Source organism: Gigantopelta aegis, unplaced genomic scaffold, assembly GCF_016097555.1.
Source record: "Gigantopelta aegis isolate Gae_Host unplaced genomic scaffold, Gae_host_genome ctg3833_pilon_pilon, whole genome shotgun sequence".
Classification (NCBI taxonomy): domain Eukaryota; kingdom Metazoa; phylum Mollusca; class Gastropoda; order Neomphalida; family Peltospiridae; genus Gigantopelta; species Gigantopelta aegis.
This window is the reverse complement of record NW_024533539.1, coordinates 6,590-32,547: the sequence shown is the minus strand read 5'-3', so window position 1 is coordinate 32,547 and position 25,958 is coordinate 6,590. Positions and strand designations below refer to the sequence as shown.

Sequence of the window (25,958 nt, the reverse complement as noted above, 5' to 3'; positions counted from 1 at the left end):
TATCACCTGAGGGGGCGACTGATGCTACTTTCTCTCGATTCTTCCTTAATAGCTTCTAGCATTATATCAAGGTCACTCTCGCTGAGACCGATCAAATCGGCTGCTGTGAAGAACTGTAGTTTTACGAGAACGTCCGAGACTAGATCTAGTAATAAAAAACACATACAAATTATAGATATTGAGTTTCCTAATTTGGATGTACTCTTGACATCCAGGTCCTTTCTTGCATTATATATCCTATTTATTGCATATATTATCTCCAATTTATAGGTACATATTATATCCATAGATAATATGTCAATTCTATCCCATATTCCTGGTTACTTGTATACCTGATTACATGTATATGGATATTCTTGATATTTAGTCTTACAATATTTACTACTGCTAAAGATACTTCTGTGTACTAGAAATATGATATATCTGTATTACATAATGTTCATATACCTCTTTCCTGATCCATTACTACATTTACTAATGGCCTCTTCTTTGTAACTACTAGATTTCTCAGCAGATGTACTGATATCATTACCACTAAATGATTCCAAGAGCCACAGCAGGAGATGTTTTGATGTTGATCGTTTTCCAAGTCAACTTCCCTATTCCAATTTGTTTCCTCTTTCTCTGTTGATGGATGTAACATCTCTAGGGCATTGATAAGAAGATCCTCCTTAAGTTTTTGTAAGTGAGCCTCTATTGTCGACTGTTGTATAATGACTTCTGAAGATTCCAAGACAGACTCAAATTGAGATCGAAATTCATTCCATTCTTGGTCTCCAGAATCAGCCATATCATAGATTTGTTGTTTGGTTCTCTCTGCTTCTTTAAGGGATTATGCGATATCTTTCTTTTGATCCTGTTCTTCTTTCTTCTGTTCAATATCTTCAATGAACATATCTAGAATTACCATGGAAACAAAGATCATAAACTTACATAATGCATTCATATCATAATAAACACAACTACATGTATTTACAAATACATGTACATGTACAATATACATGTACATGGTTTACTGCTTATTAATTAATTCATTGATCACATGTTAGTATTTTTAATTGATTAACAAACATGTACAGTGTCTCATCTTTCAACGACGATTAGAGAATATTAATAAAAATACATATACTATAAATATGTACCTTTCATTGCTGTATCAATATCACACTCTCTGACTGTGCTAGCTCCACCCACTTTGATAATATCTTTGTTTCCTGTCTCCTGCCATGTATTTAAAGGAGTAGAGCGAGTAAAATATTTGTAAATGGCTGACTGTCGTCTTCATTCTAAGAAAAGTAAATTTTATAACAAAATAAATCTAATATAAATATAATAGGTCATTAGATAAATCAAACAACTAATATACTAAACATTTATTTCTGAATCATTAATCTACTGTGTCCATCTCTCAAGGTGACCATCAGTCTGTAAGACAGTGGAACGAAAAACAGAAAAATTTGTTGAGGACACTTTTAAGTAAGTGATAGTTTTTAAGTCCCAAAGTGTCCACTATAAATAGTAATGTAATCAGTATGTATATATATTGAATTGAGGAAACGACTAGAGTGAGAGCTTAAATTTAATTCTTGAGATTTTTTTTAAAAAACATTTCAAAACATTTCATTGTCAATAATTACTGCTATACAGTATATTGACATTTTATATCATGTAGTAACATACTACATTAATGAGCCATTTAAAATTACCAAAAATCCTTAATAATAATAATATACTATACTTTACATTGTACTATCATACCATAGTACCATCATACCCTCATTCCATACTCTTGTACCATCATACCCTCATTCCCATACTCTCGTACCATCATACCCTCATTCCCATACCAGCTACCACAAACTATTTACAAATTCTCATGTGAAATTTATCCCATTGTTGCTAATTACATACCTCATCATCAGAGATATCTATATTAAAGTCAGCTGAGGGGAGATAAATATCATCCAGTAACTCCTCCTCGAAGTCAGCCATGATGAAAGACAATGTGTTTACTATTCAAGACAAAAGGGATTAACAATGTTAATTAGCATTGCATCTACCACGCCTCCTTTTTTTCTCTATAGGATGTTGGCAGGAACAGATAGTGAGACGTCGCTGTCTTTGCCAAATTCACCTCTTCTTGGTAGGAATGGCCGTCCAGAATAAATCTCAGTCTGTTCCTCCTGATGGAGAGAATGGGAGAGAAAAGCGAGTATCCACCACGTATGTCAACATCATCTCCAGTAGACTCTGCTGGGTCAATTGGAGAGAATGAAGCTAATGTAAGTTTTAGGAAACGGAGTTAGTAACGAATGCATTTTAGATAAAAGGCTGGATGAACAGATAGAAAATGTGATTTGTAGAAATCAAAGCATGTATATGAAAAATGAAAATGTATTTTACTGTGAACAAATTTGTATATTTTTACTGTAATAATGTACAGTTGCCTTCCTTTACATATGGGACCTAATAGATTGATTACCTGGTATCTCAGTAGATGCCACATCTCATATGATACTAATGTAGCTTGTTTGGGAATAATGGATATATGAAATAGAGATGAATAAATGATATATGGATAAACAATAGATGAGCAATAGATAGATGTATGGACAAATAATGAGCATAGATGGATGATATGTATGGATAGATGAGCAATAGATGGACAGATAGATGGATGTATGATGGATAGATGGATCAATAGATGGACAGATAGATGATGCATGGATGGATAGATGAGCAATAGATGGACAGATAAATGGATTCATGAATGGATAATTATAGAAAGGAATTAAATTTTTAGGTCATGATTTTGTTTATTATTAAATTAATACTCTAATGATAATAATTATGTAAACAATATAGAGTCTATGATTATCACTATATGTATTATGAATTTTGAAATTACAAGTAATATCTATGACCAGCTGCTCTTACTGTTACATGTACTGCATGTATGACTGAGTTTTATCATTACCAGTGTCATATCACAATGTCATCATATTAGGATAATAGACTTAGAACATAACTATTATATTTGGTGTTTATTGAGTAATGACATGATGGGAATTAACACATGATTTGTTAAAATATAATAAGTAATAATAAAGAGATAATGTTGTAGTTTACTATTGTGGGTTACCAGGAGTTATAACAAATATTTAATATACATGTACTGTGTGGGTTTGATTTACTATACTTATTTAGTTTTCCCAGAAACCTTATTGGAAACAAACAAAACAAGTAATGTGTATTTATTTATTGTTTTCTCTCTCTCTCTCTCTCTCTCATATATATATATATATAGGTGTTTCACATGTTAGCTAAAAAGTTGTATCGTAAAGAAACCAAGAGTTGCTTTTATTGATGACATTGGATTAAGTAAATGTAAATATTTCAGTAAAGTAGAACAAGACGTGTATACACTTTTCTCTCTCCCTCCCCCTCTCTTTCTCTCTCCCTCCCTTCTCTCTCTCTCTCTAGCTGAACGTGGACGAACTACCTCTATTTCATCATCTTTACCAGAGAATAAGAAAAACCTCGTACTCCACATGTCTTGAAACAAGATGAAGTTTGGATAACAGTGATCGAGAGAGTACAGATGATGAATCTGAGTCAATTGATGTTGATAATTTTGTCTCTACATCACATTTTACACCAGGTGTTGTCAATATATGTGTGTTTGTGTTTTGATATAATATGTCATAATTTTGACTTTTTTGCAGAAAGGCCAACTAAGTCTAACTGTATTAAATATTCATTAAAAGCAATTACATTTCATGATTACCCTAGCTAATAAAAATCAATAAACATTGGTTGTCAGCTGTGCAATGAATATTATCTTTGTGTATTGTTAATTCTTTATATGTGTTCTGTCTATGTACTTAGATCCTAACCAACCTAATGCATCATATGAATATTCTGGTGCTAGAGAATTACTAGAGGATGATAGTGTTGAGTTGCAAACTCCTGCTGAACAAATGAAAAGGTTGGATGGATGAATGGATCAAAGGATGGATGAATGGGTTATAAAGGATGGATGGACAGATGGATGGATAGATGGCTGGATGGATAGATGGATGGATGATATGGATGGATACTGTGGTTAACTAGACATGCGTTTCCTTTATTAAGCACCAACAATGTCAAGATGACATTTCTAGAGTCTGGGATATGTATGAATGTTCCTTTCAATCGTGTTGCAATAAAAATCAGCAATTGACTTTGAAGAATTTGAGACTACAGATGGAGAAAACACTGCAGATTTTGCTGGTGTAAGTTTAAGAACATCTCTAATATACATCACCTCACAATAATGGACATTTCTATTCTGTTAAGGTGTTAATATTTCTTATCTAATACTTCTCACTCTCTATATGGTAGACACTTAGTAATCTTTTATGATTATACTTTATATAATCTTTACTGGTTGTTGCGTATAAAATACCACAGAATATTAAAGAAATATAGCAGGTGTTATGGTTGCTAAGAGTGTCATTTAGTAGAGTGTGTCACTATTCACATGTTGGGTTTCTCTGACAGGATAAGTAGTATATCTTTGATGTTTAGATACATGTAAATTTACATGTAGTGTGTAGAGTATTTTTATTTGATTATTTTATTTTATTGTTTAGGTTTTGACTTCTGATTATAAAGAAGCTCAACATTCTTTATTGGAGGCTTTGAAAATCAACGAAAATATATGAACATGAGTCTACAAGTAAACTGATATGTTTCTCTCTCCTCTCTCTCTCCTCTCTCTCTCTCTCTCTCTCCTTCCTCCCCTCTCTCTCTCTCCCTCTTCCCCCCCTCCACTCTCTCCCCCCCCTCTCTCTCTCCCCCTCTCCCCCACCCTCTCTCTCCCCCCCTCTCTCTCTCCTACATCATTTTACTACAAATTTACATTTTTTATCAATAGTCAATCATTACTCAATTATATTCCATCTATTCTTCATTCATATATATATTGTATGTGTATGGTCAGGAGGGGGGGTTGTATGCCTTCCTTCATTATCTTTTACTCTATTAGGAGTTTTGTAGGACTACAGCCTCCATGTTAGATGGTGTTGAAGTCCCAAGTTCTTCATTTTGTACATCTACTAATCCCAATGAGAAGGTAGGGTAACTCCTGGTGGTGATCTCATATCAAGTAAGTAATTAGCTCTTTATCTTATCATTAAATAGCTATAATAATTAACTATTATTATTATTATTATTAGTTAATTAATAATTAATTATCCTTGTTTTGTTTTTAGTGGTACGTAGTCAAAGTCCAGCTCCTGTGTTTTTCCCTCATGATATACCTTTAGCCCACCCATTAATTATAAGGTTTGTCCACTAATGTACCTGTCTGTCCATTCTATATATATACTTACTTTTTTATGAAAATTGGAAATTATCATATTATGTCTGTTTGTCTGTTAATATGTCTTTCAAAAATGTCTCCTCTTTATTGAAGAGAACATTCTTAAAATATATATATAGGAATGTACTCACAGTTTGTATTCCCCAAGATTGTGGGTTCAAGTCCGATAGTTTCTTATTTTCCTTTATACCAATCTGTTTGTCTGTCCATACATGTATCATTGTTTTAATAGGTAACAATAGAGGGTGGTTTTGTTCAGTTAATTCCAACAAAGACACCTAAAGATGAAGAAGAGAGAGCCATCTCAAAGGACAGCGTTCTGTCTAACTCAGCATCCATGATAGCTCTGAGGGATGAGTTTATTAGAGATCATAACATATTACTAGCTCTCTCCACTCATGGACCAATGTATGATACATCCATCAAATATTTGTTTGTTCATCCATTTGTTCTATGTATATGTCTATTCAATCCTAGCCATACATCCATTTGTTCTATCCATATGTCTATTCAATCTAGCCATACATCCATTTTGTTCTATCCATATGTCTATCAATCTAACCATATATCAATTACATTCTATTAATCCATTTGTATTATTTTTCTTTCCTCTATTGTTTAGTAAATCTTTTAGTTATCGTAGATTGGGCTATTTGGACTCTCGTTTTCATCTTCATGTGATGTTGAATGAAATAAGAGAAATAAGAGCTCAAAAAGGAGTGCCTCATAGAGATTTCTATAACGTTAGAAAGGTGGGCGGAGTAATTGTGCAAACATGAACTGATCATGATTCTCTCTCTCTCTCTCTCTCTCACCCTCCAGGTTGATACTCATATCCATGCATCTTCTTGCATGAACCAAAAGCACCTCTTCGTTTTATTAAAAAGAAAATCAAGGAATGTGCTGGTGAGGTTGTTATAAACAGTAAAGGAAGACATTTAACACTTGCTCAAGTGTTTGAACAACTTAATTTGAGAGCTTATGATCTGAATGTTGATAATCTAGATGTCCATGCTGTGAGTAATTTATACAATTTATTTCAGAGTTGAAAAATGGCTACAATGCTACATGTAGTTCAGTCATACCTGATACTATAGAGACTACATGTAGTTCAGTCATACCTGGTACTATAGAGACTACATGTAGTTCAGTCATACCTGGTACTATAGAGACTACATGTAGTTCAGTCATATCTGGTACTATAGAGACTACATGTAGTTCAGTCATATCTGGTACTTTAGAGACTACATGTAATTCAGTCATACTGGTACTATAGAGACTACATGTAGTTCAGTCATATCTGGTACTATAGAGACTACATGTAGTTCAGTCATATCTATACTATAGAGACTACATGTAATTCAGTCATACCTGATACTATAGAGACTACATGTAGTTTCAGTCATATCTGGTACTATAGAGACTACATGTAGTTCAGTCATACCTGTACTATAGAGACTACATGTAATTCAGTCATACCTGATACTATAGAGACTACATGTAGTTTCAGTCATACCTGGTACTATAGAGACTACATGTAATTCAGTCATACCTGATACTATAGAGACTACATGTAGTTCAGTCATACCTGGTACTATAGAGACTACATGTAATTCAGTCATACCTGGTACTATAGAGACTACATGTAGTTCAGTCATACCTGATACTATAGAGACTACATGTAGTTCAGTCATACCTGGTACTATAGAGACTACATGTAATTCAGTCATACCTGATACTATAGAGACTATATGTAGTTCAGTCATACCTGATACTATAGAGACTACATGTAATTCAGTCATACCTGGTACTATAGAGACTACATGTAATTCAGTCCATACCTGATACTATAGAGACTACATGTAATTCAGTCATACCTGATACTATAATACATGTACTAGTTGTAGTACATAACATATATACTTATATTGCTGAACATGTAATGTTACAGATGTAGTGTGCAAAGTGCAATTTCAAATAAATTTGTTGGTGCTTTTCCATTTTTTTCAGTGTATTATTTATCTTCTATTGTGTTACAAATATTAGACTTTATTACATGTATTTATAGGATCGCAATACATTTCATCGTTTTGACAAGTTCAATTCAAAATATAATCCTATTGGAGAAAGCAAACTGCGGGAAATCTTTATCAAAACAGATAATGACATTGGGGGACGTTACTTTGCTCAAGATCATCAAAGTAATTATAATAACTTTAGTTCTTTAATAACTAGTCCTTTAATAACTAGTCTTTAATAATAACTAGACTCGTTACCTTTTTAGGAAGTGATGGAAGATCTTGTCGAAAGTAAGTACCAAAATGGCTGAGTTACGTATCTCCGTATATGGGCGTAGCCGAGATGAGTGGGACAAATTAGCAAATTGGGCAGTGGAACACTCAATGTTTTGTGATAATGTACGCTGGTTAATACAAGTACCTCGCATTTAGTAAGTTAATAGTTACATTGTATAGAACATGTACATGTATTGTATATAACACATTGTACTAATTGTACTACCTTGTCCATGTATATATATATATATATATATAAATGACAGTGCATTGTATTTTTGAAAAAGAACCAAAGTCAGGTAAGAATTGCAAAATATTGCACATGTTCTATCAAACGCTATTCAGCCAGTTTGTACAAGAAGCCAGTGAAATTTCCTGGATGTGGTTCTTACATGTACCTATCAAATATTGTTGGTTCATGTACAACATGGCTGAATACAACTCAATAGAACATGTATGTAAGTATTTGTTTTGGAATTCTTACTTTGCTTTGGATATACATTTATGTATGCATATATACAGGATACATGTATTTTGTAGTGATTGGGGCTGGCTTGAAACATGTACATGTAGTATAACTAAGTTAGGGTTAATAAACAATTTTCAACAGACTACAAAAAATTTAATAAACTATGTCAACATTGTTAAGTAATTAATTTATTAGTGTAATCCATGAATGTGAATAATATATGTGTACTCATTTTTAGTGATATTTACAAAGAGCAGGCATCTTTTGGACAATTTTCAGCAAATTTTGGAGAACCTCTTCTTGCCGATGTTTGAGGCCACACTTAATCCTTCATCTCATCCCAACTTGAGCAAGTTTTTAAATCAAGTATGATTAATTTAAAAGATAATTGATTAATGAATCTCTCTCTCCAACAGGTGATAGGTTTTGATAGTGTTGATGATGAGAGCAAGCCTGAGGGTCACTTTTTCCAGCCTTCAACACCTGACCCGCCCACTGGACCATAGGTGACAATCCTCCCTATGCGTATTATCTTTTTTACATGTTTGCTAACATCACCATGTTGAATAAATTAAGAAAGTGAGTGTAGTAACATGTGACTGTCATGTGATGATCATGTGACTTACATTTATTATAGAATAAGAGGTATGAATACCTTTGCACTTCGTCCACATTGTGGTGAAGCTGGCCCTGCACATCATCTTGTCACAGCGTTCATGTTAGGTCAAAACATTTCTCATGGTCTTCTACTACGAAAAGTAAGACAGCAACTTGTTTTGACCATAGTACCATGTACATGTAGTACATGAGATTTTGATTGCATGTAAATGGACAAAAAAACTGACCCTAACATAACACATAATAATCACATTGTTTGTTGTCATGGTTACTATTATATAACACATCCTATACACCTTTAATCCATCCCTAATGTTGAGGCTACTATAACATAACACATCCTATACCCCTTTAATCCATCGCTAACATTGAGGTTATAACTATAACATAACACATCCATCCCTAACATTGAGGTTACTATAACATTTAATCCTATCCCTAACATTGAGGTTGAGGTTACTATAACATAACACATCCTATACACCTTTAATCCATCCTAATGTTGAGGTTACTATAACATAATCCTATATCCTATACACGCTTTAGGTTACTCATATCCCACACCTTGTAATGTTGAGGTTACTATAAACATAACTCATAACACAATCCTATACACCTTAAATACCACATCCATCCCTAACATTGAGGTTACTACTATCCTATACACCTTTAACATCCTATAACATAACACTTTCCAATAATCCATCCCTAATGTGTTGAACTGATGGTTTGTACATGTACTTATGGTGGATGTTGAAGTCATAATACAACGAGTATCTTCCATATAGTATTTGTAGTGATCTCTAATATTCACCTCTCCTTCCCTCTTTTATTTATTTTTAGGTTCCTACTCTACAATATCTTTATTACTTGGCTCAAATGGGTATTGCTATGTCACCGCTTAGCAACAACTCACTGTTTCTAGATTATCATCGTAATCCTATATTACAGTACTTCCAACGTGGACTGCTAGTATCTCTCTCTACTGATGATCCATTGCAATTCCATTATACTAAAGTATTAATAGATACATGTAGATGTATGGATGGACAGATGAATGAGTGGATGGAGAAAAGAAGAATGGATTAATAGACGGATGGACAGATGAAAGAGGACAAACATAAGAAGTTTAAGTTAACTCTCTTCTTTTAGGAGCCACTTATGGAAGAGTATAGTATCGCTGCTCAGTATGGAAGCTTAGTCCATGTGACATGTGTGAACTAGCTAGAAACTCAGTACTTATGAGTGGATTTGAACATGCTGTAAGTTAAATTGATGTCATGACTTGATATGTAAAACAAAGAATCATTTTCTACTGCTTCATTTGATGTTGTGAGCTTAGTTGAATAGTTCTTTTTGTTATAAAAGAAACCACATTTTTATGTTTTGGTGCAAAATGATGAAAGTAGGTCCTTTAGAGAAGACTTTTCAAGTTCAATCAGAAAATGACCAGTTTTAAACTTTTCCACTCACTTTCATATCATTATACATGTACATGTCATTATACTTTATACATGTACATGTCATACTTTATACATGTACATGTCATACTTTATACATGTACATGTCATTATACTTTATACATGTACATGTCATACTTTATACATGTACATGTCATACTTTATACATATACATGTCATTATACTTTATACATATACATGTCATTATACTTTATACATGTACATATATTATTGTTATTTATTGCCGAGGCGCCTTAGCGCGAGGCAAATAATCGTGCATCGCATCTCGCAGATAGTTTGTATGTATGTATGTGTCACGCTTGAGAATGCAATTAGTTCAGCCCAAACCGCAAACGTATGCTCACGTGCTCCTGAAATGGCACTGTTATATTATTCTCCAGCTGTGCATGGAATCATGTGTGCTATCTTCCCTGGCCCAGCTATTTTAACAGAAAGATAAAATAATATCTGCATACAAAAATATATGCAATTCACTGCGCGAGGCTCTACACTGCGTATACATATGTCTAGTATTATATATGTATATGTTAAGATAAAATCGTGTTAATTCTAATTGTTAATTATTTCAGGTCAAACAGTATTGGTTAGGTGCTCATTATGGTGAGGAGGGTCCAGGAGGTAACGATATTACACGAACCAATGTTCCTAATGTTCGTGTGGCATACCGTCATGAAACTTTAGTTGATGAACTAAAGCACATTCTTCATGGACATGAGTAATGACATCATAATGATATCATAATGATAGTAATTGAGTTTTGTCAAGGAACATTATTTTAACCCTGTGTGTTTTGGTTGACTTTTGCAATGAACTTAAATCACCAATAATCATATTTATCCCACAGATTTTAATATTATTTAATGTTTTATTTCTTTTTGTTTCCAGTGCTATTTTTATATATCACAAATTTATTTGCTAAGTGACATAAATTTTCATTTCATGTGTATAACTTTATATTCAGCTGTTTGAAGAAGAGAGAATACCTGTGACTACTTGAAAGTCAATGACAGTAGAAAAAATCTTTCATGTATCCAGTGTTGGGTCAAGACCACTAGTGTAGAAATTAAACATTCTAAAATTGTATTTCCAAATGAAATGTCTAAATATAAGAGAGAGACAATAAAGTTCCAGTTTCCAGTTAGTTCTGTAATAATAAAATATAATACTGTTAATTAGAACAGTTAAATGAGAATTTGGATTCATAATAAAATACCATAAAACTATTATTAATTGGTTTATTAATGTTATTATAACAAATTTATTACTTTGTAACATTGTAAAACCTACAAAAATAATTTAATTTTGATTAATTAATGTTATTAAAGTTATTAATTCTAGATTTTAACAATTAAACACAAAAATAAAATAGTTAAGTTTCTAACATACTACCTCCAATCATTGTTTTGTTCATCCATTGATCAATCATGGCTACATTAATTATTAAAAAAAGATAATTAATTAACTGGTATAGCTATTTGCTAAAAACATTAATGATAATATAATACAAACTAATATTAATAAAGTTCTTTAGTTTTCCAGAACAATTAACAATAATAAAAAATGATCTATTTAACAAATAATAAAAATGATCTATATTGGTATAATACATTAGTTGTAAAAGTAATAAGATTACTAAGATATTCAGTGTCTATTGTAGTTGTAAAAAAATCAACTCTTAACTAACTCAATTATCATGAAGCAATTTCAAAGTTAAAAAAAATAGAATATTTAATTTGAAGATTAATAAATAATTTTAACTGAAGATTGACTTTTGACAAAGTTTAGATTTAAAAAATGTTTTTGAGAATTTTAAAACAATATACAAACCAAACTATAAAGAAGAGTATTAAAAATTACAGAAAAAAAATAAAAAAAAAAATTAAAAAAAGACAGTCTGCATAGTTGAAGAGTCCCCGAGAGTCCTCCAGTCAGTCCACAAGAGTCTTCCAGTAGTCCACAAGAGCCTTCCAGTCAGTCCCCAAGAGTCTTCCAGTCAGTCCACAAGAGTCTTCCAGTCAGTCCCAAGAGTCTTCCAGTCAGTCCACAAGTAGAGAGCATATAGAGAAGAAAAAGAAAGTTAGCTGGAACAACTGGATTACAAAGGAATGGATGGATGGAGAGGTAGCTCACCTTTCAACTGTGCTGCTCCTGCAGGAAAGAAAAAGAGTAGTCATAACTGAACTGGTGACAATGAATGGATAGAGAGTGAAGAGAGACAGAGGAAGTGAAAAAGGACTACCAACCTACACACACACACACATGCACCCTAGAAGATCAGAGGTTCCCCCCGCCACCTGGCGGCCTTGGATATTAAAAAAAAATTTTTTTGGCCGCCAGGCGGCAGGGGGAATATGATTTTTAGAGATTGTATGAGTGTGTGTATGGTGTAGATAGGCTAGATAGCCCAAAATAAAATTTAAAAAAAAATAAAAGAAAGAAAGAAGGCTTGAAGGAAGACAGGAAAGAGTGAGCAGGGAGAGCGACTCATCTTTTGCATCCAGAGAACATCAGAGAACTGTCAAGAACATCAGAGAAAAACAGTCAAGAACAGTCAAGAACATCAGGCCAATCACAGTAAGAACTTCCATGTTGAGTCCTGTAGAAATGAAGGGTGGAAATAAAAATCTTTACATAAACAAAGATTTAGCTGTATTTAAATACTTTTTTTGGAATATTTGTACTTGTATTTGTATTTTGAATTTTTGAAACAGGAAGTATTTGTATTTCTATTTCTATTTCAAATACTTCGTGAAATCTTGAAATATTCCTTTTTAAATTGTTTGTTTCTTCTACAAGATTGTGTTATTGACACCTATAAGTACAAACAAGTACACTATCTGTGACAAAAACATTTGAAGAACTTGTGTTTATTAGGTGCAATCAATAATTCGAAATGATTAGTTGATTACATGTAAAAGCAACATATTACATATTACACACACATGCACACACACATATATAATTATTAATAGCATATACCGTATAGCGGGTATTATTGGCGGCGAATTTAATTTGGCGTATTGGCGGTCTGCAACAAAATCGTCAAATCAAAACCGTCAATAATTTTTTCACGCCTCCCTGCACGTGATCCCTATCTGCTAGCTGCTACGTAAATGGCGTTACTTAGATATTTCACGAAGAGAACTGTCCTGTTGTAATTTCAAACTCTCTTATATATATGGTGACCTCGTACACAACTAGCAATCTCGTAAATATCCATCGATCTACTTTCACGAGAGTTCACGTGGCGTTATATAGTACCACCCACCTTTAATTACAACAATTATTTTAATAAATCGCCAAATTTAAATTTTGCTTATTTTGATGGCAAACCGTCAAATATTTTGACCGCCAATAATACCCGCTATACGGTATATTTGTTTTCAATATATTATATTAGTAATATAATGGTGTGAACAAAACTTTCTAAATTAATTCATGGGTTCACTTATTATTTATAATATTTAGCTCTACTTGTCCTTTAATGTTATTCTTTGAATAGAACTCCACTGTCATCAACTGTAAACTCCCAATATAAGACATTGTCATATGTCCTGTCACTATTATTACCACTAGATACCACTACACTCTTCAATTGTTGAATGTGATATGGAACAAGTGGAGGAATACTGATATTGCCAGAGGCACTAGGAATCTCCTTCCAAAGTGTTGGATGTGTCCTCTTGTTACTTGATGTGATAACATAGGAATACTTGACAAGATTTTGCCACCTTCTCTCAGTAATGGTCTTGATATGTGTACTACTATGAACACCAAACTGCAATCTATTTTCCGTTGATACTGCACCAAACACTGTGACCTGATTCTCTCTGACTATCTTGTGCAAGAGCTCAATCCACGGGACAGTAGATGAAGTTGGTAGTTGAAGATTGTCCTCAGTTTCTGAAACTATATCTTGCCACTCAAATGCATATACATGATCTAAAATGATCATACTGACATGAGGTGAGTTGTGTAGAAACTGTTTCAAGGAGATCATTGTCAATGTAAGTTCTTGACTGGAACGACAAGAGAATATGTACACTCGTTTCAGACAGGTTTCGATAAGGTTTTTATCAACTGAAGCTTGTTGAGACAAAAATCTTTGCCAGTTGGTACAAGCGATATGAGTAGCTTGTAGACTCACAAAGTCCTCAGGAACTAAATCTTTTTTCTCCCTAATAGCTGTAGTGCTTTTCTCTCTAATATGCTTACAAGTCTTAACACATCAAATTTTCCTGTCAATACTAATGTATGCCACACCTATACCTCGTCCACCGAGCAAGAGCCATCCCATTCTTTGGGTAAGATGCATTGAGCTGTAATGTTTAGTAGTAGCTCAGATTTAGCAGTACCAGAATTGCCTTGTAATTCAATAACATCTCCTATACAAAAGAAAACACAGGTTGTTGTCATTAATAAACTATGTTTATATTATAATTACATCAGTTGTTTTAAAACAGTCCTTACAAGTATACTTCTACTTGTATATAATATAATGTTTATAATATTGCTAGCATCATTTCTATGAAGCTGGCTAGCCATCAAACAAAATCTAAAAACATTGAAGACTAAATACCTGTTCCTAAGTGGGAATTTTTATATACTTAGCTAAAGCATATTTGAATTGTGAATTATGCCATGACAATCTAATCCAAGACAAGACAAGAGAGCAATATACAAAATACCAACCACATTCATAATTATATCAGTCACTATACCAGAACCCACATGGCATCATCTGAGGAATAGTACAGCATGAAATTTAAGATAATTTACTAAAAAATTCTCCAGTCATACGGTCAAGGGGGTAGTAGCCGGTCCAGCCAGTCTGGCTTTGGCTGACCATTTTTCAGCTTCTCCAATTATTAAAATGTAATAATGAATCAACAACACAAAACAAATGAAACAAAAAGAAAAACTAATAAGACTGGTAACTCACACGTATTTGGCAGCCATGTTTTCATTTACCACACCGTTTAGATTGCCACACTCAAAATAATTGCATGTTTAATCACATGATGTGTTATTGTGTATCAGCTGGTTAACAACTTGACAACTTATGTATTTCCAGACAAGCCACATCAACCTCAATTTTCCTTAGAGACCTTTTAGATAAAAAAGCAAATCATTCAAAGTTTTCAGCTTCAATGGTTTTCAAAAATGAAGGATGCATGAAAAAAGCTTGAAGTAATGGGCCGGAATTGCACCAGATTCACTCCTGACAAGCACAATTTTCAAAATTTCCCAGGGGAGCATGCCCCGGCCACCCCTACATGGAGTTGGTGTGGCCTGACCATTCCATTTTGGCTTCCTACACCCATGACAGTGAATTGATGTCTCTTTATACAAAGCTAGTTTAATGGCACATTTAGCTAGCTACATGGCAATGAGTACATGCAAATATATATCTTATACATGTACACGAATCTTTACATGCCTGACTGTACTCCATGATTGCTATTGAGGTGACTTAAGAAAGGCAAACCCAAATCTCCAATGATTTTCCTTTCTCCTAACCGAGCAAATACCTTTAAAATAATATCTAAAGTCAAGTAATGCTGTGAGTGAACTACCTGAGCTGCTGTTTCAGAGTACATCCTCAATTTCTCACGTGTATGGATTATAGCCACACCCAACTTCCTTAGCTTGCTTGCCCTCTTTTCAAGGGGCGAAAGATCTGTGCATTCCTGGGTGGATCTGATCGGCTAACTCTTGACATCTGAATTCTATTGATTTGTGATCATCATGTCTGTAGATTTGGAAGTCCCTCAGGAATCACTGGTTAGTAAAAAAATTAATTCGTAACAAACTTTAGTAGTTTTCAGTAATGATGCATATATGGCTGACGTATAGACAGTTAAATACTTTGATGGATAAATCATAGATATTAGAGTAAATCTAGATGGATGGATAGCTTTATGAATTGATGAATAGATTAATGGATGGATGGATGGAAATCCGTAATTATCACCATGGTTATGTATATAACACGTCTCCTTAGTGTCATTACATACCACATACACAATACACATGTAATTCATTGTATCCTTTCTCTACAGTACACTAAGAAAGATGATTTGGTTCTCAAAGACTCCTCCATAATGGTCAACTACCCCTGACTGCTATGTTTACCAGCTTCTTCTTCTGGACCAACATCTATTTCTATCTTTGTATTTTCAATCGTACCTGTTCTCCTGAATGGAATTGCCGTATCTTAACAGCATTACATGGAGTTGTAGTCACATTTCTCTCTTTTTTCTTTCTGCATTCTGGATAGGTCCTTGGCCATTTTCTTACTTAGCCCAACAAAGCACTCCCTTACACACAGCAATAATTATTATCAGTATTGGTTATTTCATTTTCGACTTTATGTGGTGCATTTGGTATCAGACAGAGGGTGTGGTCATGTTGGCTCATCACATGGTATCCTTGTTTGGATTCGTCTACTGTCTCTACACAGGAATGTATGGCTCTGAAATGACAGCTGTTATTGGCGGAAGCGAAGCCTCAAACCCATTCCTCCAGTTGCGTTGGTTTTTAAGATCCGCTGACATGTACACAGGTAGATTAGCTACAGCTGTTGATTTGGTTTTGTGGGCGTGTACATGATTATGCGATTGGGTGTTGGAACTGCACTTCATATCGTTATCCAAACTCATCCTAAAGTAGATCTTATTCCTAAAATAGGCGGCCAAGTATTTTACATAATCAGTATTATATTTGGTGTACAGATTGCCATATTTTTTACAAAGAAATATATATTTAAAAAGAGGCGTAAATCTTCAACAAGTACCACCAATCATGTTCCCGTGGACAAGTGTAACGGAAAAGAAGAATAGTGTTGAAATAATAACGTTATGTGTTTAGTTATTAAGTAATTTTATATTTGGGTTATTTATCAAAATGTCTCTGCTTTTCTTTATCACTTCTTTTTATCATTACTCCCTTTAAATTTTTCATGTCTTAGAATAAATTTATTTTAACTTGAAAACTCTTTTTTTGATCTGAAAACTACAAATAAGTTATTAATTTTCATTTATAATCATAGTTCTCTATCAACAATCCTATTAAAATTTAAAATTTGAAGCAAGAAACAAAATAGATGGAGTAAACAGCACAATAGTAGCACATGTCAAGAGTTTCAATCAATGTCAATGTGGCAAGTAGAAAGATCCTTTATTTTGGCACGATGGTCTCGGGGTGATAGTCCTTTACCTTGAGCTAAATTGAGGTACCTCTCTCTCACAAGATACGCAGCCAATTTGGGTTGTCTCTGACGAGTTAAGATACCTTACGATTACCATCAACTCGACTAGTACCTATTAAGACAAACATCAACATTTGTTTGACTTGATAATAATGCATTACCTTGTGATGTTTCAAAATCGGCAAAATTCCAAATGAGTTCTCCAATAAAAAAAGACTTACGATATTCATCAAAGACTGGCCAATAAGCCATCAACGCCTCAGCCTATGCAATGAGTAGAGACTGTCATTATCAATAAAGTTCTCTAAACTTACTTGGTATTCTTCTGACCATTCTACTGGAGGGTCTTTGTGCAAACCAGAAATAGTCCCAGCTCCATACTCCGATATCATGATCGGTTTCTTCCGAATATTTCGCCATTGTTCAAGATCATAGCGAAGGGCATATGGAACCACCTCTGGATGCCCAGAGTTCTGGTACCAATCATAATAGCGGTTTATCATGATGACATCGACAGAGGGTGTCTAGGAGAGACACATGCAGTTATTACAAACAAGATATATAATAATAAGTTAGTTACTTACAACTTTGTCATCATTGTAGTCGTGGCTACAGGCAAATGTCACAGGACGTGTTGGATCCAGTTTACGAGTTATAGCGAACACTTCACTTTTATCAAATAGAAACACTCTCAATGACAGACAAGATACTAGATCACTGACTTACTCAAAATAGGTTTGTGCCTGGGTAGGGCAGAATTTGTTCATTGGCTACTGACCACATTACAACTGATGGTCTATTTTTGTCTCTACCTATCATTCAGTCATTACTTCAATATGATGAGACAGCGTTTCTTGTGCAAAATTGTCCACCCTATGTATGTTGTAAAAACATCACATTTATAATGCTTGACTCTACTTTTGTAATCCTACTGCAGGGCTTTCTCCAATTACTACAATACCCTCTTTATCACAGAGATCTAGTATTTCTTCAGCATACGGATAATGACTTGTTCTAAATGCTGATACTCCTAACCACTTTAGTAAGTTGATATCTTTCATGAGGAGGGCATAGTTAATCCCTTTACCAAGAATCTATTAAAGGACAGTTATTGAATTAAGTGTACATAATATTACTAATAATAACATTACATGTGTTACTGCGGCACTCTAATAAGTAGTCTTGTTTGTGTGGATTCACATACACACAATTAAATTAACTGTCATCACACACTAGCACTAGAAGCAGTTACTACAGTAATGTAGCAACATTATTCAGTGATGCTTAATTATAAACTATCACTTTATGTCCTTTAGTTTATTTCATTGTCATACTTACGTCCCAATCTTCATGTTTATCAACTCCATGAAAGTAGAATGGTTTTCCATTGATCAGAAACTGATCTTCTGTAACTAAATGTCTCTAATACCCACAGATAATCTATACATATCAGATACTCCATTATTATCAGTCACTTTGACCTGAAGGAGAAGAGACACACTCATCAATACAATGTAACCACTAGTAAGTAGTTAAGGGACACTCTGAAGTAATGGACATAGATTGACCACTTATTAAACTGGGTCTGGCACAGTTCACAAATTACTATCAAGGGGCCCCCTTCTGATACCATTCTGTATCAAGAACACTTGTTTCTTAGTGTATAATCCAAGTACTATAAACAACAACACTTTATATTAAGGTCAATTTTCAAGGCTCACAAATGTCCATTTTTTAAAGGGTTTCATTTAGCTTTGTAGCAAGGTGTTTGACAAAAGTAAAGAACTTTTAGTTCTTTACTTTTGTCAAACACCTGGGTATGAGGCTAGGTTTCATTGCTAAATAATATATCCACTCACCTGGAATGGGTAGAGTTGTCCAGGGGTATCGCTCATCGTCCAAGGCCACCAAAGACCTGGGTTAGTGATTGTTATTGTCCCATTAGCCTTTCCATCATCAGGCACTGTACCTGTTATATAACAAAAATAATTAATTAAATAAATTTGTTATTATAAAGATACCTGAATCATGTTCTCCAGCAATGCCAACTTCATAACTAGCTCCAGCAGTTGGACCTCCAATTTTTAATTGATAATGTAGATTAGCAGTGCTATTATCAATCAAGTTAGTCACAATAGTAATGTCATCAATATATGTCTTAGGTGTGGTATACAGTTTGACTGAACGTTGAATACCAGCATAGTTAAAGAAATCAAATTGGCAGTAAATGTAAAGTATCCAGGTGGATATCTAAGTGACAATGAGCATTTAAAAATATTCATGTGTAACTAAATATATTCACATAACTTTGACCTTATTAATATAAGTAGTGTCCTAATATACAGAATTATAGTCCTTTTATGGGGGTACTTTATGTATGAATAATACAACTAATATTAGGAAGTGAGAATGCCATGGAGGTAACTTTGTAAGTATAAACATATGAATAGATACTTAGACAATAAAAAAATGAATTACTAGTGAAGCACATTATATAATTAAAAGTCAAAGTTATTATAGTAACAAAAGGACAATATATGTTAAAAATGAGATTTTTTAATCAACAATGTCATAAGAACTATACCTTGGGTCATCATTATAGTATGTGATATATCCTGGAGGTAATGTATGATCATTAAGTGTGTTATTAACTGCAGCTGTCACTGTATTAGCTTGTCCTGCCATTAAAAGCTCAGTAACATCAGCTTCAAATGGTAAATGACCTCCATTAGTACTATAGCCTGCTTGCCGTTCACACCACTTCAGTGAAAAAATATTGCATACATTAAGAAATTATGTAGCTTTAATACTTACAACAATTGTATAATAATGAGCACTCTCGAATCGTAGCACAATACGAGTCTTCCCATCTAACATGGACTCAGGTAACCAAAAGTTCCTATCATACCAAGCCCATCCAATAAAGTCTCTAATGGTAGCATTTTGAGTGATGTCATTATAACTGGAAGGTACAGGCATGAAAATAGTCTCACCAGTCTAGTAGAATTATAGCAATTTATATCAATGACCTAACTATTACCACAGATATTATGCTATTACTTACTGCTGCTAATGGTTTGGTGTACCATTGTTCAGTAAAACCTTCATCTCTAGTAGGTGATGTATCAACACGAAAATGCCAGATTCCATCTAGTTCTTTCACTAGCCTACTAGGAGAGTCCTTAGGATATAGCAGACCATTGCAAGTAACAAGATACAATGAAATAAAAACAGAATCATTTTTCTCTGATTCAGCCACGCCTTACAGTTAACATGTAATTATGGTGATGTCCATGAATATGTTTAATTTTGTTCGGTAACACACAGTAGCTGATGTGTATAGTTCCTTGAATAGCCTACTCCTTAAGATATAGTAGATCATATATTCCAAGTAACAAGATACAATGAGATAAGTAATAGTAGCTTTCATTACTTCTGAGGTCACTCATATACATCTTGCAGTTATTCTAATAATAATAATGGTCACTATTGATGTTTTACAAGATACTGGTGCACTTTAGAGGCCTGCAGTTTCAGCCTTCATTACAGTTTCAAAAGCATAAACACTTTTGGGGTATATTTTTGGGTACAGTATCAAACAGATTTTTATTTTAAAGGCCCTTTTATTATTTGTAGATTTTACGTTTAAGTGATATTAAGTTTATGATAGACACATCAGTAAATGATGACAATGATAAATCTAAGATACATGTTCATAAACATTACAAAAGTCCTATTTAGCTTCAAGTTACAATTATTCATTAAATATTGCATAATTCTCTTTAAGTATACAAGTACGTAAATAAAAGCATTTTATAATAAATGATGTAATACGAGTATCTTCTATTCTGAGTGTCCAGATAATGTTACTACAGCTGATCTTCAGTAACCTTTTTCTCTTATCTCTGTACATTAAGTCTTTACTTGTAGCTGCATGAACTAGATATTTTGCTATATATATGGATATATTTGGTAAAATATTATGTGGAAATGATCTAAATGATGTTCATTGCTATTGGGCTTCATTAGCAGTCTAGACTTACTGGATAGGTCAATTATTCAGAAGATGGTTGCCTAGTAACAGCCTAATAACTAAAAACTACCACCCATCTTTCCTTTAATTACATACTGGGCTTCAGTGTTTGTAAATAGTTAGGTGTAAGAATGCACATTATGAAGTCATTGGATATATACATTCATTAGTAACGTATCAACTATGAATAATGAGAAATACAAGTCTACTTACAACATTTTCCTAGTTTCTAGTATGTATGTCAAACATTACATAATAAGAGTTTGACTATAACAACATTTATGTTCAGTTCACTTACTGTTAATGAAACAAGTATTAATCTATTACTACATTAATTGCCACATGATGTACTAAATTTAAAGGCTGTTCTTTGATTTTTTAACACTAGAGAAAAATAATAGTCTCATAATCAATATTTGAATAATAAATACATAAATAGACAATTGATATATAATAACATGTTAAATAGTAAACATTCTTTTTAATAGTTTTACAATGTTAAGTTGTCTTTAGTAGAGGGACACTTGCTTCAATACTTTTATAATCATGATATCAAATATTATGTGAGTTTTTTTCTGAAGTAGATTTGGCTATGAATGAAGGAGATAGCGTAAATGAAAAGGGTATACATTGTTGTCACTATAATGCAATATATAAGACTCACTTTTTAGCATGGTATTGATAATATATATCAATGAGATTATAACAGTAATGATCATGATGACCAGTAGAACAATACCAGCAGACACTCCATAAATAAAGATATATACATCTGCAGTAACACCAGCTGTGTTTGGAGTTGGAATAACTGAAGGGACTGATTGATATAAGAGAAGTGGGAGATAATACAGTTTATGCTGTATAATGTTCCTTACATAGATTGAATGAGAAGACATTGAGGCAGTAAAAATTACTGGGTAGTCTGACAAAGAAGAGTGTTTATAAGTGAAGACATTTTGACGAGGGAGAGAGCAGTAGTGTTGAGTAACTGAACAGTGGAAGGAATAGGAGGGAGATGGTGGAGCTAAAAAGAAAGTAAATATACATCATATTTGACTATATTACAAAATGTTGTACCTTTTATAACAATTAGTTTTGCTTTATTTGTGGCACAATCATAAGCTCGACATTGAAATGTAGTACCATTGTTATTTTTCTCCAGCAATTATTGTTATATTGTATCCAGTTTTATCATCATAAGGATCAGAACTAAAATATGTCCATGTGATATTCTTAGCATAATACGTGGCATCATCATGCTATTGCTCCAACACTATGTATATTATCTAATATAAGATCAGTACTATCACCAGATCCTGTTGTAGAGACTTCACAAGTGAGAAAGACTTTCTCATTTATAAGAGCAACAATTGTATAAGGTAGATTATGAAGAATTGGATCTATAATAAAAGATATTTATTCATATGTAATATTGTAGTCATAGTATAACTGTGTACATTGACATATACACTTCAATGTTACTATTTTTAGACTCTTACTACAATAATCAGTAGCTACCATATTCCTTGGTACTAATAACAATGTAGCGATGAAGACAAGATGTAGTAGTAGACTCCAATAACAAGGCATTCTTGTACATATAATCCAGAAATCTCACTAATAACTGCAACTACTCAGTTCAACAATTAATTTTATGGCACCAACTGTTCAGTAGTGTGTATTTATGTCTAAACAATTATCATATGTATATATAACATAAGTATTTACTTATTTCCTAGTACAACTATTTCCTGGTAAAATATGTATTACATATTTTCTTATTTCCTGTACAATATATAGTGCATAATCATATTTACTTATTTCCTGGTACAATATATCATAATCATATTTTACTTATTTCCTGGTACTTAGTACAACTTATTGGCTGCTGTTAATATTTTGTAATAATACAAGTATAATAATAATAATATGTAAGATTGGTTACTACTTGATATCTTCATCAATGTATTACAGATTATCTGTATAATTGAGTTTTACTATGGAGTGTAATGAAAGGCACATTTTATTATTGTGACAATACAGTTACAATAATGAAGACTATAGATTATATATAGTAATTATTACTACATCATGATCAGTAAACCTCTCACACAAAACTATACACAGTAAATGATATGATCAAAGCGACTGATGTAGGGAAGACTTCTGGATAATCTTATTATATAGTTAAATTTATATTATTTATTTAATTTAATATATAATTTTAATTATTTATTTATGAATAATTATTAATCTTTATCTTAGTGAGATAATTAATTTTTTATAAATGCAAACTTTGATAATCAATAAAACTGATAAAAAGCAATATGTATATAAAATAGAACATCAGGTTACTGTGCTAAATTAGTCACTATTCTTCAGTTATGAAAAATAAAAAGGTTGTAAGTAAATTGGTTTCTCTTTCTGAGACTATATATATGGTAACAAAAATGAGTAAATAAAAATATAAAACAAGACAAAAGCACATTTGTAAAAAATTTAAAGTCCCAAATAATTCAATGATACTGATTTAAGCAGTATCATCATAAAGATCAGAATATGAAGGTTAATTCCTATCAGAATTCACAACCTCATAAACTGTCTTGTCATTAACTACTGGCCCACCACTACTTCCTATATATGTCATCTGTACTAGCAACAGCTCCTTGTGCCTCATTGGGAGAATTATTAGCAGTAGTAGTTGTGGAGAAATGGTATCTGCTGGAACTTGTGGAGTTAGACTTGAAGAAGGAGAAACAGCATTTATAGATGTCACACTTGTATCATTTTCCATTGATACTGGTTGTAGTAGAATTACCAGTAACTGGAGTGGAAGATTCACTGTGGGGTGGTGGGTTTCTGAATAGGAGTATCATGAATTGTTACTGACTCTTGAGGAACTGGAGATCAACATTTTGTGTGTTAGTGACACATTTGACTGTAGGCCTATTTGGTGAGGTTGTTGAACATATAAATTTTCCTGTGAGGTCATATACTGTTGACGAAATTGTTTAGGCAGAGTTTGAAGTGGTACCATATAAGTACTGGATACATCTGTTGTCTGGGTGGATATGAAACTTGTGATATGGGAGGAGGCATATGTGTAGTAGGTTGACGATTCTTAAAAGCTGCATTAGTAGGTGGTACATAGTAGTAAGGTGAAGGGCTATGACCACCTTGAGCAGGAGAGTAGTGTATTGGACATATGGATTAGGGGTAGCTTGAGGTACCACATTAGGTAAAGTATTACCAGTATAATGAGGCATTGTGTTTACAGTAGTACTTGGTAAGTATTTTGACGAGATGTTGATGTAGATTGTATAGTGTTGTTGTTTGTTAGGATTACATACCAATGTGTTTAACTCTAACTCATTATCTTGACCTCTATCTGTTGTACGTGGTCTTCTCCTCTTATGCAGTTTAGCACATATACCAATACCTTTGTACCAGCAAATAACAGAGGAGATTGCAACAAATGATGATAATAAGAATGAAATACCACTTAGAGTACCTCCAACAACAGGATCAACAACTGTGTATGTAAATACATAAAATTAGGAAAAAATAAATATTCTTCTCACCGATGAAGATGATGATAAAGATAAACAATATTGATGTGTAATGTAGTTACTTGAATTTGATGAATAGGCTAATAAGTTTATATCAGTAAGGAACCAATAAACAAATGAACAATTTTACTTACTACAGAGATAGTAACATCTTCAGAGTGACTACAACTGGTCACTCTAGAACTAGGACAAGAATTACTAGTTCCAAAACAACTATCACTTGAACTACTGCTCAAATGTTGACCAGATAGGTTGACTGGATGATCCAGGACTATGTTATGATTAATGTAAATTAGTGTAATGATTGTGTAAGTAAATATTACTTACAGTGTCAAATGATCATATCTTACATATCCAGTATATCCCCGTTGTTTACAGATAGTATTAGCATCAGTAGAATCAAATCCATCATCACATATTGTTCCCCACTGTCCATTACAATAAACCTCCACACGTCCTTGACTAGAATAATTACCTCCTTGAAGACGTATCATACCAGGATAAGGATTACTGTTCAAATCCTAGAGGTATCTTTAACAAAACTTAACTATAACTATATTATACAAAGAGTACTTACAACAGATCACAGTAGCATCATAAGAGTTAGACTACACTACATCCACTATATATGTACGTAGAGTAGGAACACTGTAAGATAGTGAGATAGTTGTTATTAGAACAGTTGACACGATTCAGTATCATTGAATTGTAGTCAGTACCATAGCTATAAAAGATTTCTAAAGAGCATTATCTCATTTAATTTAACTTACCTCACATATCCAGCTCTAGAGTTAACTTGAGGCTCCAGTATATCCCAACTGATGACAGATGACATCAGCTTCATATTGATTGTAGTAGGTATCATCACAGATATTACCCCACTGTCCATTATATAATATCTGTACTATACCATAGTAAT

General features: G+C 33.2%; 2 protein-coding genes across 2 annotated transcripts; one reads left to right on the top strand and one right to left on the bottom strand.

The window, feature by feature from the left end:
- Positions 1–2,195: 2,195 nt before the first annotated feature.
- LOC121392448 (AMP deaminase 2-like) lies at positions 2,196–10,946 on the top strand. The gene is given in 17 exon segments (XM_041523652.1): positions 2,196–2,282; positions 5,598–5,773; positions 5,988–6,117; positions 6,188–6,230; positions 6,233–6,381; positions 7,434–7,557; positions 7,642–7,688; positions 7,690–7,814; positions 8,367–8,391; positions 8,393–8,494; positions 8,545–8,611; positions 8,614–8,707; positions 8,766–8,886; positions 9,590–9,763; positions 9,899–9,932; positions 9,935–10,008; positions 10,797–10,946. Coding segments are annotated over 17 exon segments (1,722 nt in total).
- A 6,425-nt stretch (positions 10,947–17,371) lies between these two features.
- On the bottom strand, positions 17,372–20,698 carry LOC121392447 (beta-glucuronidase-like; the record flags this gene model as incomplete). Its single annotated transcript, XM_041523651.1, is given in 16 exon segments — positions 17,372–17,523; positions 17,526–17,549; positions 17,599–17,701; positions 17,752–17,961; positions 18,022–18,125; positions 18,181–18,255; positions 18,258–18,310; positions 18,356–18,531; positions 18,776–18,852; positions 18,855–18,918; positions 19,297–19,406; positions 19,459–19,665; positions 19,668–19,687; positions 20,022–20,197; positions 20,252–20,434; positions 20,502–20,698. Coding segments are annotated over 16 exon segments (1,931 nt in total), but the record flags the coding sequence as incomplete, so codon positions are not given.
- Between the last annotated feature and the right edge of the window lie 5,260 nt (positions 20,699–25,958).